Source organism: Balaenoptera ricei, chromosome 7 (genome assembly GCF_028023285.1).
Source record: "Balaenoptera ricei isolate mBalRic1 chromosome 7, mBalRic1.hap2, whole genome shotgun sequence".
Taxonomy (NCBI): domain Eukaryota; kingdom Metazoa; phylum Chordata; class Mammalia; order Artiodactyla; family Balaenopteridae; genus Balaenoptera; species Balaenoptera ricei.
The window spans coordinates 87213483-87236231 of record NC_082645.1 but is presented as its reverse complement, the minus strand read 5'-3'; the positions used below and the strand labels follow the sequence as shown (position 1 = coordinate 87236231).

The 22749-nt window shown below is 40.7% G+C and overlaps 1 protein-coding gene across 2 annotated transcripts in view; it reads left to right on the top strand.

Moving 5' to 3' along the window:
• CASP10 (caspase 10) overlaps window positions 1-22238 on the top strand; it is a 29549-nt gene extending 7311 nt beyond the window's left edge. The window contains exons 4-11 of one of the 2 annotated variants that reach the window (XM_059928454.1): window positions 1122-1257; window positions 4140-4157; window positions 4926-5035; window positions 10982-11018; window positions 12761-12837; window positions 13672-13780; window positions 14642-15134; window positions 17370-22238. In XM_059928454.1, coding sequence (XP_059784437.1) covers window positions 1122-1257; window positions 4140-4157; window positions 4926-5035; window positions 10982-11018; window positions 12761-12837; window positions 13672-13780; window positions 14642-15134; window positions 17370-17523 — 1134 coding nt within the window. In that variant the 3' untranslated portion in view covers window positions 17524-22238. The remainder of the gene's footprint in view (window positions 1-1121; window positions 1258-4139; window positions 4158-4925; window positions 5036-10981; window positions 11019-12760; window positions 12838-13671; window positions 13781-14641; window positions 15135-17369) is intronic. The other variant, XM_059928455.1, reaches the window with a different exon arrangement.
• The last annotated feature ends 511 nt before the right edge of the window (window positions 22239-22749 follow it).

The window sequence follows — 22749 nt, the reverse complement described above, 5'->3', positions numbered from 1 at the left end:
CTCCAACCTATCCCCAAGACTTCTATTTAAAAACAAACCTGTTCATGTCACTGTTCTCCTTAAAAATTCCTGCTGGAACCCCTTCATCCATGGGATACTTGCCCAAACCCCTCGGTGTTCCTTCATGGCCTGATACCAGCCTGCTGTTCCAGCTGTGGTCTAGCTTTCACTCGGAGTTTGTACTCAGGCCTCCTCCTCAACATTCCTGACTTTTCAACTGGCCAGCATGTCTGGAGACTCCCCGGCCCCCTGTTCCCATCCTGCTGATGCTTATGTATGCAGTTAGCGAGTGTTTAGCTGTTCACTTTCTGATTAGTTATTTTATTTATTTATTTTTTGGCCGCTCTGCGCAGCATGTGGGATCTTAGTTCCTCGACCAGGGATCGAACCCGTGCCCCCTGCAGTGGAAGCATGGGGGTCTTAACCACTGGACCTCCAGGGAAGTCCCTCTGATTAGTTATTCTTTTCTGTGGGCTCTAACACAATTTTATTCATATATATATTTTCATAACCGGATTAATACATTGGTTGAGAAGTCCTTATCACTGAAAAGATTATGGTGCCTTCCACCTCATATGTAATTCAATATTAAAATAATACTAACCAATTTGCAATTTTTCCCAGGAGTGCTTAAGATATTTTTTTCTTTTAAAATACCAAATATAAAATTCTTCCAAAACATTTTCTTCTCTTTTCTTTGGTACCCCTGTTTTGCTGCTGCCCTAATCTTTTATATCATTTACAGCTGAGAGTTAGAGGCAGTATTGCTCAATGGTTAATGAGACAGACTTTGGCATCAGGCTGCCAGGACTCAAATACCAGCTCTGCCACTTATTGGCTCTGTGACCTTGGACGACTTACTGAACCTCTCTGTGCCTCAGTTATTTCATCTTTAAAATGGGGATATAATAGCATCTGCTCATCGGATTGTTTCTGAGTAGTTAGTGAGTGATGTGTGTTTGGTATCTGGTATTAATATAGATTGTATAGAGATTTTCAATCTCTATAATGCCTCTTCCCCCCTACTATTGAAGTCTTCCTGCATGGACTCTCCACCTAATTTATTACTGCAATGGGTAATCAGTAGGCAAGTAAATGTGACTCCATTGATTCTCTTGCAGACCTCTCTAAGTTTCCTGGCATATCTGGAGAAACAAGATAAAATAGATGAAGATAATCTGACATTACTGGAGGATCTCTGCAAAAAAATTGTACCTAATCTTATGAGAAAGATAGACAAATATAAAAGAGAGAAAGGTAACTAGATTATGCTTGCTTGCTTGCTCGAATCAGACCATGGGAATTCTTAAACCAATTGGCAATGTATGATGTTTACTTATCACTCTGATAATATTCTTTTGAAATCTCCCCATTTGTTCATTCAACACATGTTTATTGAATGCATACTTTGTACTAGGCACAGTTTTAGAAGTTGGAGCTACAGCAAGGTATAGGGCAAAGCTTCTACCTTCTTGGAGCTTATATTCTAGTGAGGGAAAGTGGTTTTAGACAAATGTCTTCTTCTGATTCTTACATGGAAGTGATTGTAAAAGAAATTGTTTTGAATGAAATAACATCAAAAAGAAGGAGGCAGGATGGCACAGGAATTAAGAGTGGGATCCATGGAGTCAGATTGCCAGCACTCCACTTATTAATGGTGCAGTGGCCCTTTCCTCAGCTGTTCTATGTCTCACTTTTCCCATCTTTAAAGTGGGGCTAATCGTAGTACCTACTTCATAATTTTTTTGAGGATTGAATGAGGTAATTCCTATAAAATGCATGTCTGGTATAGAGTAAGCATTCAATACACATTCCTATGAATACGTTTGTTGGAGGGGAAAGTCATGAAAACTTTCATATTCTCATAAAGTACTATCAGAGAAGAATATTCTTTCTTTCTCTTTTGTTTTTAATCAGGCTTGTAAAGGTAGTATTGCCGTGGTATTACATAGAAGTAGCTGCATAGGGCAGAAATCAAATCTGGCTGCCTTACCATGTGTCAATATGCTGAATATTTGTGGTTTATTGAGTCCATTTCTCCACTATTAAACAAAAGCTAAAAGTATTGTATTCATGAAGCTTGTATGCTACACCCATATTTTAGTTCAGAGACTCAACATAGTGTGCAAATTTATCTGGTTGAAAACAAAACTAGCCAAAAGGAAACTTCTCTCTAAGAATTGTATTAACACAAAATGAGTCAAGGAACAAAACGTACTGTTGTTAATTTGATAAAATCTCAAACAATAACCAAATCAATGGATAATTTAATGTATACTTTAAGTAAAAATTATGAAGAATAAAAACAGCTCTTCTAACCGTCAAGTCATCAAGTGAGAAATAAAAACAGGGAGTTGATATTGAAAGTATATTTGAAATCCTCACTTGAACTCTGAATGCTGAGATTTTTTTTTTTTTTTCTGATCACGTCATCGTTTTCCTGTAATGCAGTACTCCACACAGAGTAAACATAGGGCAGGTGGCCAGATTATTTGACTATTTGGACTCTGGAGAAGGCTCTCTAGTTTCTATGCAGTAAATGTTTACATTTGCCTCAGTGAGTCTTGAGGACTGAGCTTTATTATCAGAAGAATTCTTTTTTTTTTTGATTTACAATATTGTATTAGTTTCAGGTGTACAACAAAGTGATTCAGTTACACACACACGCACATTCTTTTCAGATTCTTTTCAATTATAGGTTATTACAAGATATTGAATATAGTTCCCTGTCAGAAGAATTCTAATTTTGATTTTTCTTTTCTATAATCTACATGCTGTATGATCATTTTTCGGATGTTGAAAGAAAAAACTTGTTTTCCTTTACTAATACTCACAACAACATTCTGGAACACTTCTGACCCCAGGGGTGTGAGTTTTTCCACACCAAGCGATTCTCCAACTCTGCAGACACCAACTGGGTGTCCTGTGTTTTAATTCAGTTCTGACACTCATCAGTTTTCGCATATCCCACAGGTTAAAGGTTCAGTCCCCCAAGACTCCCCCCACCACTTCAGCCACCAATCTCAGGTCGTGGGTCCCCAGATTACCCACAGCTTCTGTTCAACTTGGTTGCAAACCAGGGGTTCCCATGACCCCTTCCTCAGGTTTGATAATTTGCTAGAACTGTTCACAGAACTTAGGAAAATAGTTTACTTACTAGGTTACTGATTTATTACAAAAGTATACAACTCAGGAACAGCCAAGTGGAAGAGATGCATAGGGCAAGGCGTGGGGGAAGGAGCATGGAAGTTCCATGCCCCCTCCAGGTGGATCACTCTCCCAACACCTCCACTTGTTCTCCAACCCAGAAGCTCTCTGAACCCCCTCAGTTAGGGTGTTTTTGTGTTTTTTTTGACCACACTGCACGGCAGCGGGATCCCAATTCCCTGACCAGGGATGGAACCCATGCCCCCCCTGCAGTGGAAGTGCAGAGTCTTAACCACTGGACCTCCAGGGAAGTCCCTCAGTTAGGGTTTTTAATGGAGGCTTTGTTACGGAGGCATGATTGATTAAATCATTGGCCATTGTAATTAATTCAACCTCTAGCCCCTGTCCCCTTTCCAGAGTTCTGGGAGTAAAGCTGAAAGTTCCAACTCTCTGATCATTTGATTGGGTCCCCTGGCAACCAGCCCCCATCCTGAGGCTATCAGGATGTCCCCAACCACCAGTCATGTCATTAGCATACAAAAAGACACTTAATCACTTAAGAGAGTGTAGGGTTTTAGGAACTGTGTGCCAGGAAAAGGAGCAGAGACCACATGGATATTTATTATTATATCATAGGTCTCAGTATTTTAATATTGACTTTCTACAGTCCTCTGAGAGTTTGGGCTTAATTCTGCCATTTAGGATGAAGGACTAAAGGACTGAAAAGATAGTAGGTATGCAGATTTTAGGCTTCTGTAAGTGAGGTGAGTGGAAAGACTAAGCCCACTGTATCTGATTAGGACACAAGCTCTGTTTAAGGACCACCTGGATATCTTTCTGAGTTTTCCTGAGCCTTGGTGTTTGTTTTAATATTTTAAATTCATTATTAAAAATAATGTATAATAATTATAATAAAATTAAATAGAAATTCAAATAATGACAACAATACAGAGTGTAGGAGGTAAAGTCTCTCTCTTCTTTTTCTTCCACAGGTAGTCCATTCCCCAGAGGTAACCCCGGTTTGGAGTATATTTTTGTAGCTTTTCTTCTATATAGAGATAAGTGCATGTGTGTATGCATGTATGGATAGATACCTATAATTCATATTTAGCTAAGATCATGCTAATCATATTCCGTAACTTGCTTTTTCCCACCTAATATATCTGGCATTTTCCCATGTATATAACACAGATATAGCTTATTTTTTTTAATGGTTCCATAGAGACATATTTTTTGTATATAACATATGTATTTAATCAACACTTTTAAATGCTTTTTCTTTTCCTTTCCTTCCCTTCCTACCTTCTTTTGCTTCTTTCTCTCGTTTTCTTTTTGCTATTACAGTCTGAGTTCTGGTTTTATTTCTTGAGGTAATGCCTTTGTAATCTTTATTTGCTAGTACAGTCTGAGTTCTGGTTTTATTTCTTGAGGTAGTGCTTTTGTAATCTTTATTTGGCAGTTACCTGACACATTGAGCACCATAAGTTCTGAAATGGTATTTAGTAAAGTATATAGTAATTTTAAGGAACTAATTAAATTACAAAAGTAATAGAAATAGTAAGGAACCAAATATCATAATACAAGGAATGAAAATATAATGATAAAAATAATTTATAAATTCACATTTTTTCTGGGTATATACATGTAGGCCTCTTTAAGCAAATGCCACTACAAATCTACAGGTCCCTATAACATAATTTCTTATGATGATGGGTTATTTCGGATTGCCACTAGTCAGAAGGTGATTTTTTTGTTTTTCTGTCTGATTCTCTTCCCAGCCTCCCAGGTAGGGGCACCTCCTGTAGCCAAGGAAACTGAGTCATTGCATCAAGGAGAGAAAGAACTATTTTCCCACTCGGACATTAACCAAGTGCTTGGAGCCTTGCCGGTAGGTTCATTGGTGTGTTGGTAAATGTGTAACCATCAGCTTCACTGCAAATGAGAGAGAGAGAGAGAGAGAGAGAGAGAGAGAGAGAGAGAGAGAGAGAATGATTTGTAGCATTTGGTGTAAATACTCCTACCATGGCTGATTTCAAGTTACCAACTTGATATTAACTGTATTGCAGAATTTCTGAAAATCTAATGATTGGCTCTCACTAGCTGGTTAGAGCTGACTCCAGTACACCACTGGGTTGCTTTGAAATGGTTCTGTTGTTATCTGTGGGATTCGATCATGGCTGGCTTCATGGGCATACAGCCTGTACAATCGCACAGGGCCCATACTTTTTGAATGCTCAGCTGTCATTATTTTGAAATTCTTGATAATGTGTGAACAAGGGGCCTCACAGTTTTACTTTGCACTGGGTCCCAGAGGGCAAGAACTGGGTTCCTGTAGTACCCAGCAAAGGTAGGGTAGGTAGAGGGGGAAACATTGGGAGAATTTGCAATCCATTCTTCACAACATCATCATGGTCCTTGGAAGACACATGACATTCTTCCCTGGGATTTATGTTTATTCCCATCTTGCTTGGCAGTTCTATTTTGCTGACATCTGTCAGCATCGATGAAGTTAGGTTGTCCCTGGAATTTTTTGTTTTTGGTTTTGTTTTCTAATTGTGGTAAAATACACATAACATAAAATTTACCATCTTAACCATACAAAAAAAATTTTTTAAGTTGTTGTAAAATACAAATAACATAAAATGTACCATGTTTGCCATTTTTAAGTGTACAGTTTAATATTGTTAAGTACAGTCACATTGTTGTATAAACAATTTCCAGAGCTCATTTCATCTTGAAAACTGAAACTATATCCGTTAAACACTAACTCCCCATTCCCCCTCCCACCAGCCCCTGGCAGACACCATTCTACTTCCTGTCTCTATGAATTTGACTCTTTTGGGTGCCTCATATAAGTGGAATCATACAGTATTTGTCTTTTTGTGACTGGCTTATTTCACTTAGCATAATGTCCTCAAGGTTCATCCATGTCAGAATTTTCTTCATTTTTAAGGCTCAGTAATATTCCATTGTGTGTATATACCACATCTTGTTTATCCATTCATCCATGGATGGACACTTGAATGACTTCTATCTTTTGGCTATTGTGAATAATACTGCTTATGAACATGGGTGTACAAATATCTCTTTGAGACTCTGCTTTTAATTCTTTTGGGGTATACCCAGAAGTGGAATTGCTGGATCATGTATCATTCTATATTTCTTTTCTTTTTTCTTTTTTTTTTTTTTGGCAGTGCCTCGGAGCTTGAGGGATCTTAGTTCCCCGACCAGGGTTTGAACCTGGGCCTGGGCAGTGGAAGCGCTAAGTCCTAACCACTGGACTGCCAGGGAATTCCCTATATTTCATTTTTTGAGAAACCACCATACTGTTTTCCATAGCAGCTGCATCATTTTGCATTTTCACAAACAAGGCACAAGGGTTCTCCACACCCTTGCTAACACTTGTTATTTTCTTGGTTTTTGATAGTAGCCAACCTAATGGGTGTGAAGTGGTATTTCATTGTAGTTTTGACTTGCATTTCCCTAATGATTAGTGATGTTGATCTTTTCATGTGCTTGTTGGCTATTTGTATATCTTCTTTGAAGAAATGTTTATTCAAGTCCTTTGCCCATTTTTTAATTGGGTTGTTTTGGAAGTTTTTTATTTTTATTTATTTTTATTTTTTTAAACATCTTTATTGGAGTATAATTGCTTTACAATGTTGTGCTAGTTTCTGCTGTACAACAAAGTGAATCAGCTATATGTATACATATATCTCCATATACCCTCCCTCTTGCATCTCCCTCCCACCCTGGAAGTTTCATTTTTTAATTCTTAAAAAATTCTTTCATAGCTTCTTTACTATTTTCATGCTGTCATATTTTTACAGTTATAATTATTATTTAAAAATTTGGAAGTATGTTTAATCTTATAGAAAAGTTGAAAAAAATGTGAATAATACAAAATTTGTTTACCCAGATTCACCTACCTGTTGTGACTTTTGTCCCATTTGCTTTGTCATTTGTGTGCTCTCTCTTTATCTATTTGTATACGCACACATAATTTTTTCTGAACTTTTCAAGAGTAACTTGCATACATCATGGCTCTTTACCCCTAAATACTTCAGTGTATATTTCATAATAATAAGGATATTGTTTTACAGATTATAGTACAGTTAAATTAAATTATACAATAGTTTCACCAAGTCAGTTGTCCATATTTCAATTTTATCTATTAACCCAATAATATCTTTTACAGGTTTTATAGCTTGTTTCCCTCCAGTACATAATTCAGTCTAGGATCATATATTGTATTTAGTTGTCATGTCTCTTTAGTCTCCTTAAATCTTTTCATTTCCACAACTTTCTTCCTCTTTTATGACATGGACACTTTTGAAGAATATAGTCACCACCACCACCACCTTTTATTAAAAAAATAGGATTTTCCTCTTTGTGTGTGTGCATGCGTGCGTGTGTGTGTGTGTGTGTGTGTGTGTGTGTGGTGTTACCTCATGATTAGATTCAAGCTATCTATTCTGGCCAGAATATTACATCAATGATACCATATCTTTCTCAGGGCATCCCATCTGCAGGCATGTGGTGTTCATTGGCTCCCTATTCATGATTTAAATTTTGATTATTTGGTCCAGATGTTGTCTGATTTCTTCACTATATAGTTAATTTTATGTAGTTACTATTTTTTCCCTTGAAATGAATTAAAATGTCACCTTAGATTGAGCATCCATTGATGATTCTTGCATGATTGAAAAGCAATGATTTTCAAACTCCAGTATTCTCTCCACATTTGTGTTACTCCTCAGCATTTTACTGTAAGCAGGAGCCCTCTTTTCTCCCTCAAAAGCTGTTTTGCCTACTCAGCTTAATTCCGTCCCTCACCCACATTTTTACCTGGTTTTGTGCTCAGAGACTGATTTGCAAGTGGAAAACACACGTGGGCGCACACACACGCGCACGCACACACACACACACGTGCGCACACACACGCGCACGCACACACACACACAGGACTTTCCCCTTTGCCTCCTAGAACCTGAGTAGTTTCTAAGGCGTGTGGCTCAGCCTTAACCTCTGAAGTGCTGCGGTTTTGTTGCTGTTGGGTGATTCTGGTCATGGCCAGATGAAGATGGAGAATAGCCATGGTGGTGCTGGGAGTGCAGGAGGCTTTGGAGGGCAGCACCTCACATTACACACATGCACATAGACTCTCAGGGTTGGAAGGTGTCTTAAAAGTTATTTAGGCCACCAGTCTCTCTCCGTGAAGTGACAGATAAACTAAAACTTGGTAAATTATCTCATGTTTCATATGTACCTGAAAGGTTTTCTTATATAAAAGAGTACTGCCAACAATTGCATTTAATGAGAAGAAACTATTGACAAAAAAAAAAAAAAATCAATAAACAGTCTATAACAGTAATAGAAAAGGGTTTTATTTGATCCAAACTGAGGACTATAGCCTGGAAGACAGTTTCTCAGATAACTCTGAGAAACTGTTCCAAAGAAGCATGGTTTTCAGCGGTTTTATGTCTTGTCAGAGCAAAGAACATCAAAAAAGTCAGGGAAACGTTCCTTCAAGATTTCAAAAAGAAAACCAAAAACAGATCAGCACGTACACAGCGAGTCGGTATGGCCTTGGCACCTAAGTCGGTACGGTCTTATCATCAAAGGAGGACCAGCATTGGTGCCCCAGGAAGGGAGGCATTTAATCTTTTTAACTATGGACATTTTTTACTTCTGGTCAGTGCACCCTTTTCTTTAATAATTAAAGCAGATGTACAGTGTATGCTTGATAGGCCACAAACAGGCTGTTTTAGTTAGCATAAAATTCAAGTTAACTCATGTATAAGCCAGGATGACTTCCCTGTTCCTCAATATGTGAAAATTTCTTTTATCAAAACTGTATTTCACTCCAATAAAGATGTTAAAAAAAAAAAGATCCACCCTCTTAACAAGTGTCAAGTATACAATACACTGTTAACTACAGTCACCATGTTGTACATTAGATCTCCAGAACTTATTCATCCCGTATAGCTAAGCTTTGTACACTTTGACCAATATCTCTCCACTTTTTCACCTGCACCCCTCCACCCCACCAAACCTCTGACAACCCCATTCTACCCTGTGAGTTCAACTAGTTTAGATTCCACATGTAAGTGAGATGATACATTTTTTTCTTTCTGTGTCTGGATTATTTCACTTGGCCTAACATCCGCCAGGTTCATCCACGTTTTTGCAAATGGCAGGATTTCCTTCTTTCTTGGGGCTGAATGATATTCCTTTGTACAAATATATACTCCATTTTTTTGTCCATTCATCTGTCGATGGACAGTTAGGTTGTAAAACAAAACAAAACAAAACAAAACTGTATTTCAAGCAGCATCCCCTAATTTGTTTAAAAACCAAATCAATATTTCTTAGTGTGTCCTAGCCTTTTCTTAAAGACATGCATGCCCTCTAACGAGGAGACATAACAACAGCTGCTTTTTAAGGCCTTCGGGACGCATCTGGAAAACACTGGAAAGAATACCAAGTGTGGCCAGGCAATGGGTCATTCATTCATTCCTCTCTGACACAGCTACTTGGGAGGTATCAACAGGGGATGCAACATTCTCAGACAAAGAGAGCCAGACAGACCCTAAAGCTTATTCCTAGTCCTTTTTCTGGCTGATTTTAACAGCACAAGGGAAGAGACAAACCAAAGAAACCTGGGGCCTGGAGATGCCTGGGCTGAGCCCACTGCTGTATCTGTGATGCCCTTAATTCCAGAAAATTCACTCAGCTGCTTTCAAAACCAACTGTGCAAACCCAGAAAACAGCCTGCCTGGCCCTTGGATGCTGTTGAGGAGGACTCTGGTGCAGAAGAAAGGGAAATGTGTCTCGCAAAAAGAAAGGCAGGAAGTCTTCTGGAAAGTGAAACTAAACTTATTTGCCTTTGTTCCCTCAGAGCCGGGAACAGCCGCACTTCAGAGATTACGGCTGAGCCACACCCCTTAGAAACGACTCGCATTTCTCACAGGCAGCTAGGGAGTGAGGCAGTGCAGCTCCGGTCTGGCTCGAAGAGAAATCACCCTCCTGCAGCCAGAAGCCTGGTGGGCTCCACGAGGGAGGCGCCCCCAGTGACTTGGGGGTGACTTGCCTGTCACGCCAAACAAATGTCCTGGTACTTCCCACCACACAGCCAGTGGCAGAGTCAGTCCTTCCCCAAAACATCGTGGCCACGTCCCCTCTGGGGCTTTCAGCTGCAGGCTAAGGGCTGGGGGTGGTGGGAGTGGAGTGGATGCAGAAAACACAAAGGCCCTAAACTGTGCTTCAATTTTGTATTTAATTTTATAAAACTAAAAGGAAAAACTATTGAGTACACTCAGAGAAGTCTGCATTGCATCGCTGCCCTGCTTTTCCTCCCCCCATAGATTACCATTTTTATTAGTTTTTTGATTTATCCCATTGAAAAAAACCCACTCGTATCTCCCCTTTATTATACAAGAGGAAGCACACTAAATACCAATCTTCACATTACTTCTTTCATGTCACAGTATCTCCTGGGGAGATGGTCTTCCGCCTTCTACCACACTGTGTGACGAACCAGTCATTCTTTCGACCACTCCCTGTTGGTCAACATTAGGGTTATTTCCAGTCTTCAGTTATTCCAAATAATGCTGCAGTGAATAAATATCTCTGTGTATGTGTCATATACTTTTGCCTCTGTGTCTTTGTGAACCTTCCTGTTTGCTCTGCTCTTTTCTTGTTACCTGCTAGTGACTTTTTCTATGGCTGGGGATCAGGTATTTTTTCTTCTCTGAATGAAGCCTAGATTTTCAGCCCTTACCCTAAGTGTGTGAATTTCCTGCAATTCATGAATTTCCTCTTGCCTCTGCAGGAGGTGTCCTGGCAAGATGAGCATGCACAGAGAAATGGTAGGTGTTTCTAATACACTTTTTTTTTTTTTTTTTTTTTTTGCCGCGCTGCGTGGCTTGCAGGATCTTAGTTCCCTGACCAGGGATTGAATCTGGGTTCCCCCGCAGTGAAAGTGCCGAGTCCTAACCACTGGACGGCCAGGGAATTTCCTCTAATACACTTTTTATAACTTGGATCAGTACGGCAGTAATAGATATATTTGATACATACCAAGCAATTTGGGGTGACTTGGGAGAAGGCTTACAAATGAGTGGAGGATTCAGTTTTTATTCTAATTCAGGGCAAGCCACTGAATGCGTGGATTATACCAGGCTTTTCCATGGGGGCGGATGGCGAGGGCTGGGTGGTTTCTGCTTGGAAAGCCTAGCCTACCAGCATCTGGGGAATGCAGTGCTGGTCTCCCTCCACCCTTCAGAATGAGGTCACCCTCTGTGGGGAGGGACGGAGCCCTTGGTGGGCAGAAGCCCTCTGCCAGCAGCATCATCAGGAACAGAATGTTGACTCTGTAGAATAGTATTGGCTCCAGATGCTGCTTGTATTTTTCAGAGGGAAAGAGGCGGTCAGAGGGAGGGACTTGGCAACAGTGTGTTTAATGCTCTGAATCCTTGCCCAGAAACCATGACCTTGAAAAACCACTGGGCTAAACTGCTTACAAACAATCAGGGTTCTGGTGTTCTCTCTGTGATGTGTCCATTCCTCATTTCTTTTTTTCCTGGAAATGTAAACTTCAGAGTCCAGTACACCCCACTTTCCTAGGGACTTTTGTCTTTCTGCCTATCTGGGAGGCTGCATGATATGATGTGGATGAGAATTATTGTTACTGAGCTCTTGTCATGTGCCAGCCACTGTTCTAAGAGCTTTCTAGGACTTATCTCCTTTAATAATCCAGTCACCTGGAGATAGGTACCACTGTTATTCCCACTTAATGATGAGGAAACTGAGACCCAAGAGGTCTGGTGCTTTGCGGAAGGTCACGCACCCTCTGAGGACCTGGCTCTAACCCCTTGCAGCTACAAGAGCTCAGGCAATGGTTTCACTTCTCTGAAAAACAAGCACGTTTCCTTCCGTGCTGCAGTTCTGCCGTTTCAAAGTTGAGACCCGTCTTCGCTGGAGAGTTACCTTCTCCCACGTTGAGGGGGAATTTACAGGTGCGCAGGAGGACTGCAGCGGGGGTCCCATTTGGTAGGTTCTCTGGTCTGGAGGATCCTGGACTTGCTCAGCCTGAGCTGAGTGCCCAGGACTGACCCTTAACCGTGGTTAATAGCTAACTCAGGCCTCACAGACGAGGGCAGAGCTTCCGGATTCTACTGAAAACTTGCCAGGCGTGTGTGGGAGAAGAAAAGCTTCAAGTCACATTTTCCCTTTACTGTCATCTGACAACTCATCTTTGGCTTCCTCTCTCTACGAAGGATTCTTATCCGGAGGAACCAGGGAGTTTGCAGGTGCACTTCAAAGCAGTGCAGTCCGCAGCCAATGCCAAAGCCATGACTAAATTGATCCCAGGGCTGTGGTGATTTTTGCTCTGCCAAAATTGGGTCGCTGGGCCTTTTTTTCCCCCCCCGCCCCCTCTTTCTTTCTGGTGTCTGCCCAGCCTCTCTCTATCCAGTGACAGATAAATGTTGACTCAACCCAAGCAAACTTTTAACCAGAAACACTTGAGCTGATTCCAACCCATCCTCTGTAAGGAAATCTAAGTGTTTGGGGGAAGATATTTGAAGAGTCTGAGTACTTGTCTTTCTAGGTGACAGAGCAACCCCGGTCTCCGTGGAGATGTTGGGAGCATCTGTTGACACTCTAACTTCTGAAACCAGCACAAAGGTTTGCACTGTTTCCTCAGGTCTTCTCCAACTAGGGTCCAGCCCTTAATGACTCTGTGGGCTCAGATTTTTGTTTCTATCTTGGTTCTTCTTCCTGTCTCTGTGTGATTGTCTCTGTTCTTTCCACCTTTTTCTGTAATAATCAGAAGTGTGTTGACCTTTGGCTATGGAGGTGATGTTATCGCCCTTTCAGTCATGCATATCCTTTGAAATATGCAGAGGGGGAATTTCTTTTTCATCGACTGAAGCCGCTTCTTTTCTGCTTGGATCAAAGCTGTACCATGTTTTCAGGAGATCATTTTAGCCACAGAGAGGCCCTGCTGAAGCCAACTCAGCTAATTTGTAATCAAATGCTATTTACAATAATCTTCAAAAACAATTGCACATGTTTTAAAATTCACACTGTAATCTCTACAAAAGAGATTTCTCTGTTTTTGGAGGAATCAGATCACTCCAGAATCCTACCATTTTAAAAAACAAATTACCATTTGATATTTTTGTTGTCTTGTTAGATCCTTACCTATGCCTTCTTCACTTTGCTAATCCAACAAGAAAGATGCTTTTGCATAAACCCTGGGTTTGCCAAAGTTAAAAATACATATTTTATTATTTAACACTGCGAATTCACATTCTGCAGTCAAGACAGGTGAAGTTTGAATTTTAATGAGGAATTCCTGGCATTCTACCTTGGAATTAATCGTTAATTCCAGATCAGGACCAGGGTCTTGAGAACTCTCTACCTTTGGTACTGATAAATGCAGTGGCTGGTTAGAAACATTAAACCTTTAAAATGAGGATTCCCTAATAAGTGGTTCCTGTCTCTTCTTCTTTCAAGGAGACAGCTGTGTACAGGATGGATCGGAAGCACAGAGGGCTTTGTGTTGTTGTCAATAACCACAGTTTTACCTCACTGTCAGAAAGACCAGGGACCAATAAAGATGCTGGTAAGAGAGTCTGGAAGCACATGAAATGCAAGTTAGAAATCTTAAAATCACTTTTTATTTTCACATTTTCTTTCTGTAGTTTTTATCTTCCATGTAAATATAAGGATGATATCAGAAATGTTTCTAAGCTTCCTGTACATTCCTGGGGTCTTAGTCCATCCGATGGCGTCTAATACCATTAGATGCCTTTTAAACAGCAAACATTTATTTCTCACAGTTCTGGAGACTGGGAAGTCCAAGATCAAGGCTCTGGCATTTCGGTATCTGGTGAGAGCCCACTTCCCAGATGGCCGTCTTCTCTCTGTGACCTTACTCAGCGGCCAGGGCAAGATTGCTCTTTGGGGTCTTCTTAATGGGCTCCACCCTCATGACCTAAGCACCTCCCAAAGGCTCCGCTTCCTAATACCCTCACCTTGGGGGTTGAGGGGGAACACAGACTTTCAGACCATAGCTCCTGGGGTCACCAACCTGCTTAAGGAGTGACCAGAGTCCCTGACCATTTACGACTCTGGTTGGGAGAGAGCACCTGGGTCAGATGAGACAACCTGGTTAGAGTTGTGCCTCCACCACTAACCAGGTTTGTGATCGTGTGGGAGATTCACGGGGCCTCAGCTTCCTCCTCTGTGAAATAGGATAAAATTCTGGCCTCTGCTGACTCACAGGGTCATTGTGATAGCACTGTGGCTACCATAAAAAGGCAGGTTAATTGTAAAATTTTATTGTTATGAAAGTAGAAAAAACGTCCAAAGCTTCAGCCTATTTGCTATGCAGATTTTTATAACTACTAGCATTGTTTCACCCCTTCGTTTTCGTTTTGTTTCCCTCCATTTCCCTATTTCCCCTTTCTCTCCTTTTTCACAGAGTGCCTGAAGCATGTGTTTCAGTGGCTTGGGTTCAGCGTGCATATTTATGTCAATGTGACTAAAGGCCACCTAGAGGAGGTTCTGCAGCAATTTCAGACTCATCCAGGCCATGCTGATGGAGACTGCTTTGTGTTCTGTGTTCTGACCCATGGGAAATTTGGAGCTGTCTACTCTTCTGATGGGGAGCTCATTCCCATCCGGCAGATCATGTCTCACTTCACAGCTCAGCAGTGTCCTGCTCTGGCTCACAAACCCAAACTCTTTTTCATCCAGGCCTGTCAAGGTGAAGAAATACAACCTTCCGTATCCATTGAAGCAGATGCAGTAAATCCCGAGCACGTGCCCCCTTCCCTTCAGGACAGTGTTCCCGTTGAGGCGGATTTCCTTCTTGGCCTGGCCACTGTCCCCGGCTACGTGTCCTTTCGGCACATGGAGGAAGGTAGCTGGTATATCCAATCTCTGTATAATCATCTGAAGGACTTGGTCCCAAGGTGAGAGTTTTGAGTTGTTCCATTCACCTACCTGTTCATTCATTCATCTATCCACCTACCTGTTCATCCATCGATCCACCCACCCATGCATCCATCCATGCGTCCATTCATCCATCCATCCATCCACCCATCCAACACACCTGTATTGAGCACTGGCACGTAACTGGAAAGGAAGATACAGAATTGAAAAAAAGACACAGTCCCTTTCCTCAAGTTGCTCACAATCTGGAAAGACAGACAAGTATATGGGGAAGATCATTCCCTATGGTAAATATACATTGTAAAGCATTATGGGAACATATAGAACTAGTACCTCACCCAGATTTGGAGGATCAGGGGAAGCTTCTAGAGATGCCAAATAGATGTTAGGTGAATAATCAGGGTGAAAGACATTCTGGGGAGAGGGAACAGCATCAGTATAGGCAGGGAGGCTTTTATTTGTTCCTTCATTTATTTATTATCAATCACTTATATTTACTGAATGCCCATGTGCTGCCTTTGGCATTATAATACCCTTGGTTTCCTGCCACTGCTCTGACAACTTTCCTTCTGTCTCTGTCACATGCTGTTTACCTGGTACAATGGAAATGGGCCTTCACCAAGGTTCTGCCCCAGCCCCTCTTCTTTGCTCTCTCTCTATAGCCCCTTTTGGCAGCTTTAGCTATACCTGGAGGCCACTGGCAACTCCATGAAAACATCTCCCAAATTGCCATCTCTGAGTTTCTGAAAGGCAGAGATGTTTCATTTAACCTTATATCCTCAGCATCCGACACAGTACCTGATACATTGTTGAGGTTGATAAGTATTTGCTGGACCAGTGAATGCCAGGTTGAGTCAACTTCATTCTTTGGGTCAGTCCTATGAATTTCTCACAGCCTGCCAGACATCCCACCTCTCTGTTGCCTTTGGACCTCACATTCAATATGCACAGTCCTGAATTCATCTTCTTAGCCCTCTCCAGGGGCTCCTACTCCTGAATCCCCATTTCTAGGAATGGTTCCAATTCTGGGAATTCAGGATTGGGAACCAGGATGGGAGCCTTGAGTCACCTTAGCTTTTCCTTCTTTACCAACCTCTCCATCAAAGACCAATTCCTATGGCATCAGGGAAAATGCACTATTTATCAAGGGCCTGCTATGTGCCTACTGTACTGGGTACTGAGCTGGGGGCTCGGGGTATCGTTGTGAACAAGAGAGACAAAATCTCTTCTCCATGGGACTTACCGCTCAGTGACAGGAAGACAGATAATAAAAATGTAAGTAAATGAATATTTGAATTAGTGAGATAATTTTGGGAAGTAATACCTGCTATGAAAAGCAAAACAGGATAATGATATAGAGTGTGGAGCAGGGAGCTACTTGGGAAGGCTTCCTGGTAGAGGCGATATTTCAAGACTGAATGATGAGTCAGCCACAGGGAGATCTGGGGAAAGAGAGAACAGCTAGTGTGATGCAGGATGCAGGTGCTGAGAACCAGTCATGAAGGCATGATTCAAACTTGAGTTCTGTCTCCAGAGCCTATGCTTTGCTTCCAGTGATATGTATTGCCCACCCCCAGAACATTCTGGTAAATGTACATAAGCCCTGGATCAAATGCTGCCTCCTCTATGGAGTCTTCTCTTCTTCTCCCAGCCAGAGGCACTGTCTTCTCCTCAGAATTTGCAGGGGAACTTTGACCTACTTTTCATGCGGTGTTGATCACATTCTGCCTTGTATTATGGAGTTTGTCTCTGTGCTATCCTTGGTACATGTTTCATGTCTGTATTCTACATGTTTAAGTTCAGGAATTGTGTCATATTTGCCCTTTATCCCTCCCAAAACCTAGAATAGAGAGGGTATTATTAATAGTAGGCTCTCTCTCTATATATATCTATCACCTCCTATTCTATCTATCTATCTATCTACCTATCTATCTACCTACCTACCTACCAGCTTGAAGGAAGAACACAGAAAAATAATTATATGCAAAATGTCTTTGTGGACTAAGTGCATTAAAATGCAAGGTGTGATTATTATGATGTTCTTAAATACTGACTGTAGAATTGAAAAATTTTATATAATTTAGCATTTCTTTTTTAATTTCAGAAAAAATGTTTCTTTATATTTGGCAAACTTCCAGTTAGAATCTTGGCATGCTAGACTGGGAAGAAGCCACATATTTTAGAATCTGTTTTCTAAGACCTGGTATGTGATTTCTATCTCCTGGTTGAAAATATATTGTCTTTTCTGCCTGCAGACAGGAAGATATCTTATCCATTCTCACCGCTGTCAACGATGATGTGAGTCGACAAGCGGACAAACGCGGAAAAAAAAAACAGATGCCGCAGCCTGCTTTCACACTACGTAAAAAAGTAGTATTCCCTGTGCCACAGGAAGAACTTTTACTATAGTAGAAAGTTTTGATCGACGCTTAAACTTGAAAGGACCCTTTGGGCATCGCTTCCAACCTCCCACCCGTCATAGAAATCAGTGACAGGCAGTGAGCTGGCTTCCACCTGTCATTCTAGTAGAAGAACATACCCTATTTTCTGACACAACAAAATCTGTTTTTTTTTTTGTTGTTGTTTTTTTTGGATAAGTCTAAATGGTAGAAAACTTTCTTTATTGGAGCCTTGGACTGTAGTCTTGAATTTAGTTGGGCACCCAGAGAAAAAGTGATTAGCCTCGGTTTGTGCATCTGTGAAGTAAAAGGTGGGACCGGGTATACTTTAAGGTTCCTTTTAGCTCAGAAACACTGTTCGTGGCCTTGACTGAGCTTAGATTTCCCTTCTATATATGCTCACCCCTTGTTATAATTCTGTATCCCCTCTGCATGGTCTTGTTTTGGACACTGGATGATGATGAGATCATGGTTCAATGACCCTCTCCCTGTTCTCCCCTAAAATTTGATCTATGCCACACCCATTTCCTGCTTTAGTGTAAGGAAGGTGTTTCTAGAAGCAGGCAATGTTTCTCCTGGGCCGGGAACAGGGTTGGCTCTCGGAAGATGACAGCTCAGCGTGAAGACAGACACATTCAGCTGCTCTGGGAGCACAGACTTTACAACCTTGTATTAAATTCCATGTTGGTCAGGACCTTTCAGACGTCGCTGACAGAGCACCCACCTCACACCAACTAAAGCAAAAAAGAAAATGGGTTGCTTCTTTCACCTGAAAACACGTGAACGCGGAGACTGGCTTCAGGTGAGGCTTGAATCAGGACTCAATCTGCACACAGCATCTGTCTCGGTCAGAGTCCTCAGGGTTGGCAGCTGACTGTAGTCAACAGCCCCTGCCTTTGCTCTAACACGCTCTGCTCCTCTGACCCAAAGTGATGAGGAGAGAGGCGGCCTCAGGGACTGAAGGTGTTCACAGGGCTTGTTGCTCTCTCCAGCCAGGCAGTGTCTGGCTATGCCTTCTGGAGGGGGTGGCTCTGTATGGAAGCCTTGATACTTTAAAAATTAAGGTTGTGAACACTCCTATGTACTGAACTTTTTTTTTGTAAATTTCAAGAGGAATTTTTAATTCTTGGAAGGAATTAAATGTTAGTTCCTGGAAGGAGGGAGATTGAAAGTCCTGTGGTTAATGACTTCATTTATAGATGAAGAAACTGAAGCCCAAGGAGACAGAGTGATTTGCTACAACGTCCAGCCAGCTATTGTTTACAGGATTTTATTTCCCACTTAACTGAACTGGAATGTCATGGGTCATAACAGGACTTTATGAACATTTCTTGGATATGTAGGTGCTCATGAAAGATGTCAGAGAATGAAGAAAAAATAACTCAGTGATGCTTGATTTTATAAGTATTTTTATGAAAGTCAAATTAATGTCTGGCAAATTTGCAATGAGAAATATTCATAAGAACCTTGTTATAATGTAGCTAGTAATTACATGGGTTTGAATGTAGGTTGACCAAGGAAACAAATCTCATATATATGTCAGGATGATCTTCCAAAATCATTGTTCATACAAGTCAAAGCTAACAGCTGGTGGGTACAGTCTTTGTCCAATTGGATATACACGGCTTTTGGCCCTTTAACTGTCCCTTGCTAGTTGAAGCATGATTTGGTACAAAGGAAAGAGCAAAGGGTCTGGAGAGAGAAGCCTTGGGTTTCTGTTGTATGCTGTGATTCCCTTGCTCTGAGACACTAAATCAAGCTAGTTTTTTGAGCCTTATCTATATAGCAGAGAAGTATTATCTGTTGGGAGGATTAAGGTTTAAATCTAATTGTGGCATGGTGCATATAAGGCCCATGGTAGCAGTATTCTGGTCGTAACCTTAATGGAAGTAGCAGGGTTTGAGTTCCTTTGCATCTAATTCCTGCTGACTTTTATCTTCAAATCAACAGTAGCAACACCTGCTGATATTCTCTGACTGAGGAACAACGAGGCCAGCTCTTGGCTCTGAGTCCAGCTGGGCAACACAGGTGATGAATTCTCCCGCATCAGAAATATGTGGGGCTTGATGTTGAAGTCCTGGGCCTGTGGCCTATTTTATATTTCTGTTTCACTGGAACTTAGTGCATGTGCAGGGTTAAACTCTAGAATCAGGAAACTTTCCATGAACTTTCTTTACAGAGGCCTCCAGCAAGCACGTGAGGAATCACTAGACATTTATGCCTGTGAGTCATGGGTCTATACAGACAACAGGAGTGCAATCGTTCTTGGCTCATTTTTCCTAAATGGAGCATATACACACTTGTCTGTATTTGTGTGTGTGTGTGTGTGTGTGTGTGTGTGTGTGAATTTAGAGTCCAGAGACAAAAGGAAGTGATTGATCACAACCATTTGGCAGTGCCTACAGCCGTTGTCTTTCCAGACATTTATGATAAAAATGGCAGATGGAATAAGGTTTCTGTATATTTTGCCTACTTTTGCTCAACCTACAAGAGCTGTAGTTAATTTTTTCTTTTCTTTTCTCTTTTATCGCTCAAAAGTTTGGCTTCTACCAAACAAAATGAAAGACATGAAAACTTTTGATAGAGTATTATGCAAATGTTAGTTATTTAATAATGATACTACCGATGTTTAGCATTATTAGGACTATTAGTCACTACAGCATCCTACTGGCATCTGCTTCAGGGACTCACCATGGTGGTGGGCAGGTTTGATATCGTGGCATTTCCCTTAGCAATATAATTATTCCCCCAATACTCAGGTAATTTAAACATATACGCAACTAGTACATTGTGGTTACTGACCAATCAGACCAGACACTGATCAGTTTAACACAACAGTGAATGAGGCTGAATAGCAGCCAAAGATCAGTGATCAAGTCTCTGCTGAGGTGAACCAAATTAGACATTTACCTCATTTTATAGACGACTTGTGTGCCATATCTGATTAACAGAATTTTCCAGGTCGGATACTTTCTGAGTGACCTAGTCAAGTTCTCAACCTGAAATTCTTGGGCCCTTAGGTTTTTGTGGATTTATCTTCAGGGTCTGAGAGTCCTCCACCTTCATTTTTAAATGTTGTCATTCCTTTTGGGGGTAATCTTTAAAAATTAATACAAGTGCCCTTCATTTTTAAATGTTGTCATTTTTTAAATGTTGTCATTCCTTTTGGGGGTAATCTTTAAAAATTAATACAAGTGCCCTTCATTTTTAAATGTTGTCATTTTTTAAATGTTGTCATTCCTTTTGGGGGTAATCTTTAAAAATTAATACAAGTGCCCTTCATTTTTAAATGTTGTCATTCCTTTTGGGGGTAATCTTTACAAATTAATACAAGTGCCCTTCATTTTTAAATGTTGTCATTTTTAAATGTTGTCATTCCTTTTGGGGGTAATCTTTACAAATTAATACAAGTGCCCTTCATTTTTAAATGTTGTCATTTTTAAATGTTGTCATTCCTTTTGGGGATAATCTTTAAAAATTAATACAAGTGCCCTTCTCTTCCGTATGACCACCTCGTATTTGAGTACCACCACATAACTTCTGTGCTCACATCCGGGTGCCCACAGAAAGTGATGAACTTTACATTGCACTTTTAAATGTAGCATAGATTAGGGTCCGTGGCTGGGGATTCTCAGGTTTATTGTCAAGTGTCAGTGATTAATCTGTTTGAAACCTGCTCCAATCCATCCTCTCAACCCTACAGACTCTACTTCACCATCCCTCCCCTTAACTCTTCCAGCAGAGGGAACTCACACCACACACAGAGTCATGGATTTGAGAGACCCTGTGGTCCAGCTTTCAGAGTGTTAAACTTACCAAAGTCTCACAGCTGTTAGTGGAGGATTTGCAATCCTGTGTATCTCTTGCTTTGCAATCCTGCCATCTGGTTTCACCTGCAGACAGCTTTAATTATCTTTTTCTCTGTTGGACTTGAACCTACCCCCTTAGAACGTACTTAGAACCATGGGTTCTCATTCTAAACTCTGGAGACATACCAAGCAAGGGTAACTATGGTCTGGTGAGGTATATATTGTATGTGACAAGTTTTTTTTTAACTTTTTTCTGGTAGGGTATGAGTCTTGTCAAAAGTCTGCAGTTTGCTCTTAAAGATGTGGTAAGAATATAGTGACATATTTGTATCTTTAAACAGAAACTAAATTTCTGAAAGTAGACCCCTTTTAAAAAAGCAATAAGGGAATTTCCTGTTTAAAGAAAGACCCATTTGGCAATACAGACATTGTATTTGACATAACTTTTGCATGTATGAAAATTTAAAAGAGGGTTTTTCTATTAAAATTTTTAGATTATATTAAATTTTACTGTTTAAATTTATTTTTGAATAGGTGCTATCTTTACATTGTTCAAAGATAAGAAAATATGAAAGGGTGTTCAAGAAAAGTCTTGCCCCCATTTCTGTGCATTGCCTGCCCGGTCCTCTGTCCTCCTCATCCCATAGATAATTTCAGGGTTTCGTAGTGCAAATGCAAATACAACAAAGAAAAATATATGTGCATTTTAAAATAAGAATTTCTTGAAACAAAGTATATATTATACACTGTGAAACTCACATCTCTCATTTGGTCTTATTTAAAATGATGCTGTAAGATGCCTGGAAATACTGGTACAATTCTAGAATGGGAATAACTTTATGAGCTTTGTGGACTGAGTACTTGTAAATAGTAGTAATTGCCTTACCAATAAATAAAGACATTTTTTTCCTTTTTACCTCTGAGTAGTGTCTTTGGTTTTACTTAATGATTTTTTTTCTGCTTATATAGTGATATATGTTCATTGTGGAATATTGGGGAAATACAAGAACACACAAAGAAGAAGAGTTCATTCACTTATAATTCTAATTTGGCATACACTTTCCCATTATTTCACTCTGCATTTGTCCCTGATCTTCCCCACCCCCTTTAAGTGAGCCTAACCTCCATATCCGCTCAGTCACGAATCCAGTACACTTTGTCATTACCAATATCTGTACTTCCACCCAAGTCTCAACTTCAAGTGTGCCCCTCTCTGACAACCACCTCCTACAATTCCATCTCACTTCCTCTAGGACCCTCCCTTCAGCTGTCTTCAGAGCCACGGGGGCCTCTAGTCAGTCCACTGACACTATCTGCCATCCTTCCAATGTCAACATCACCCCTCACTCCCTTACTCCCTCTTTCCCCAACTAGAGTCCGTGTGTCATCATTAAACTCACTCTCTTGCACCAACCCTCAACACCCTT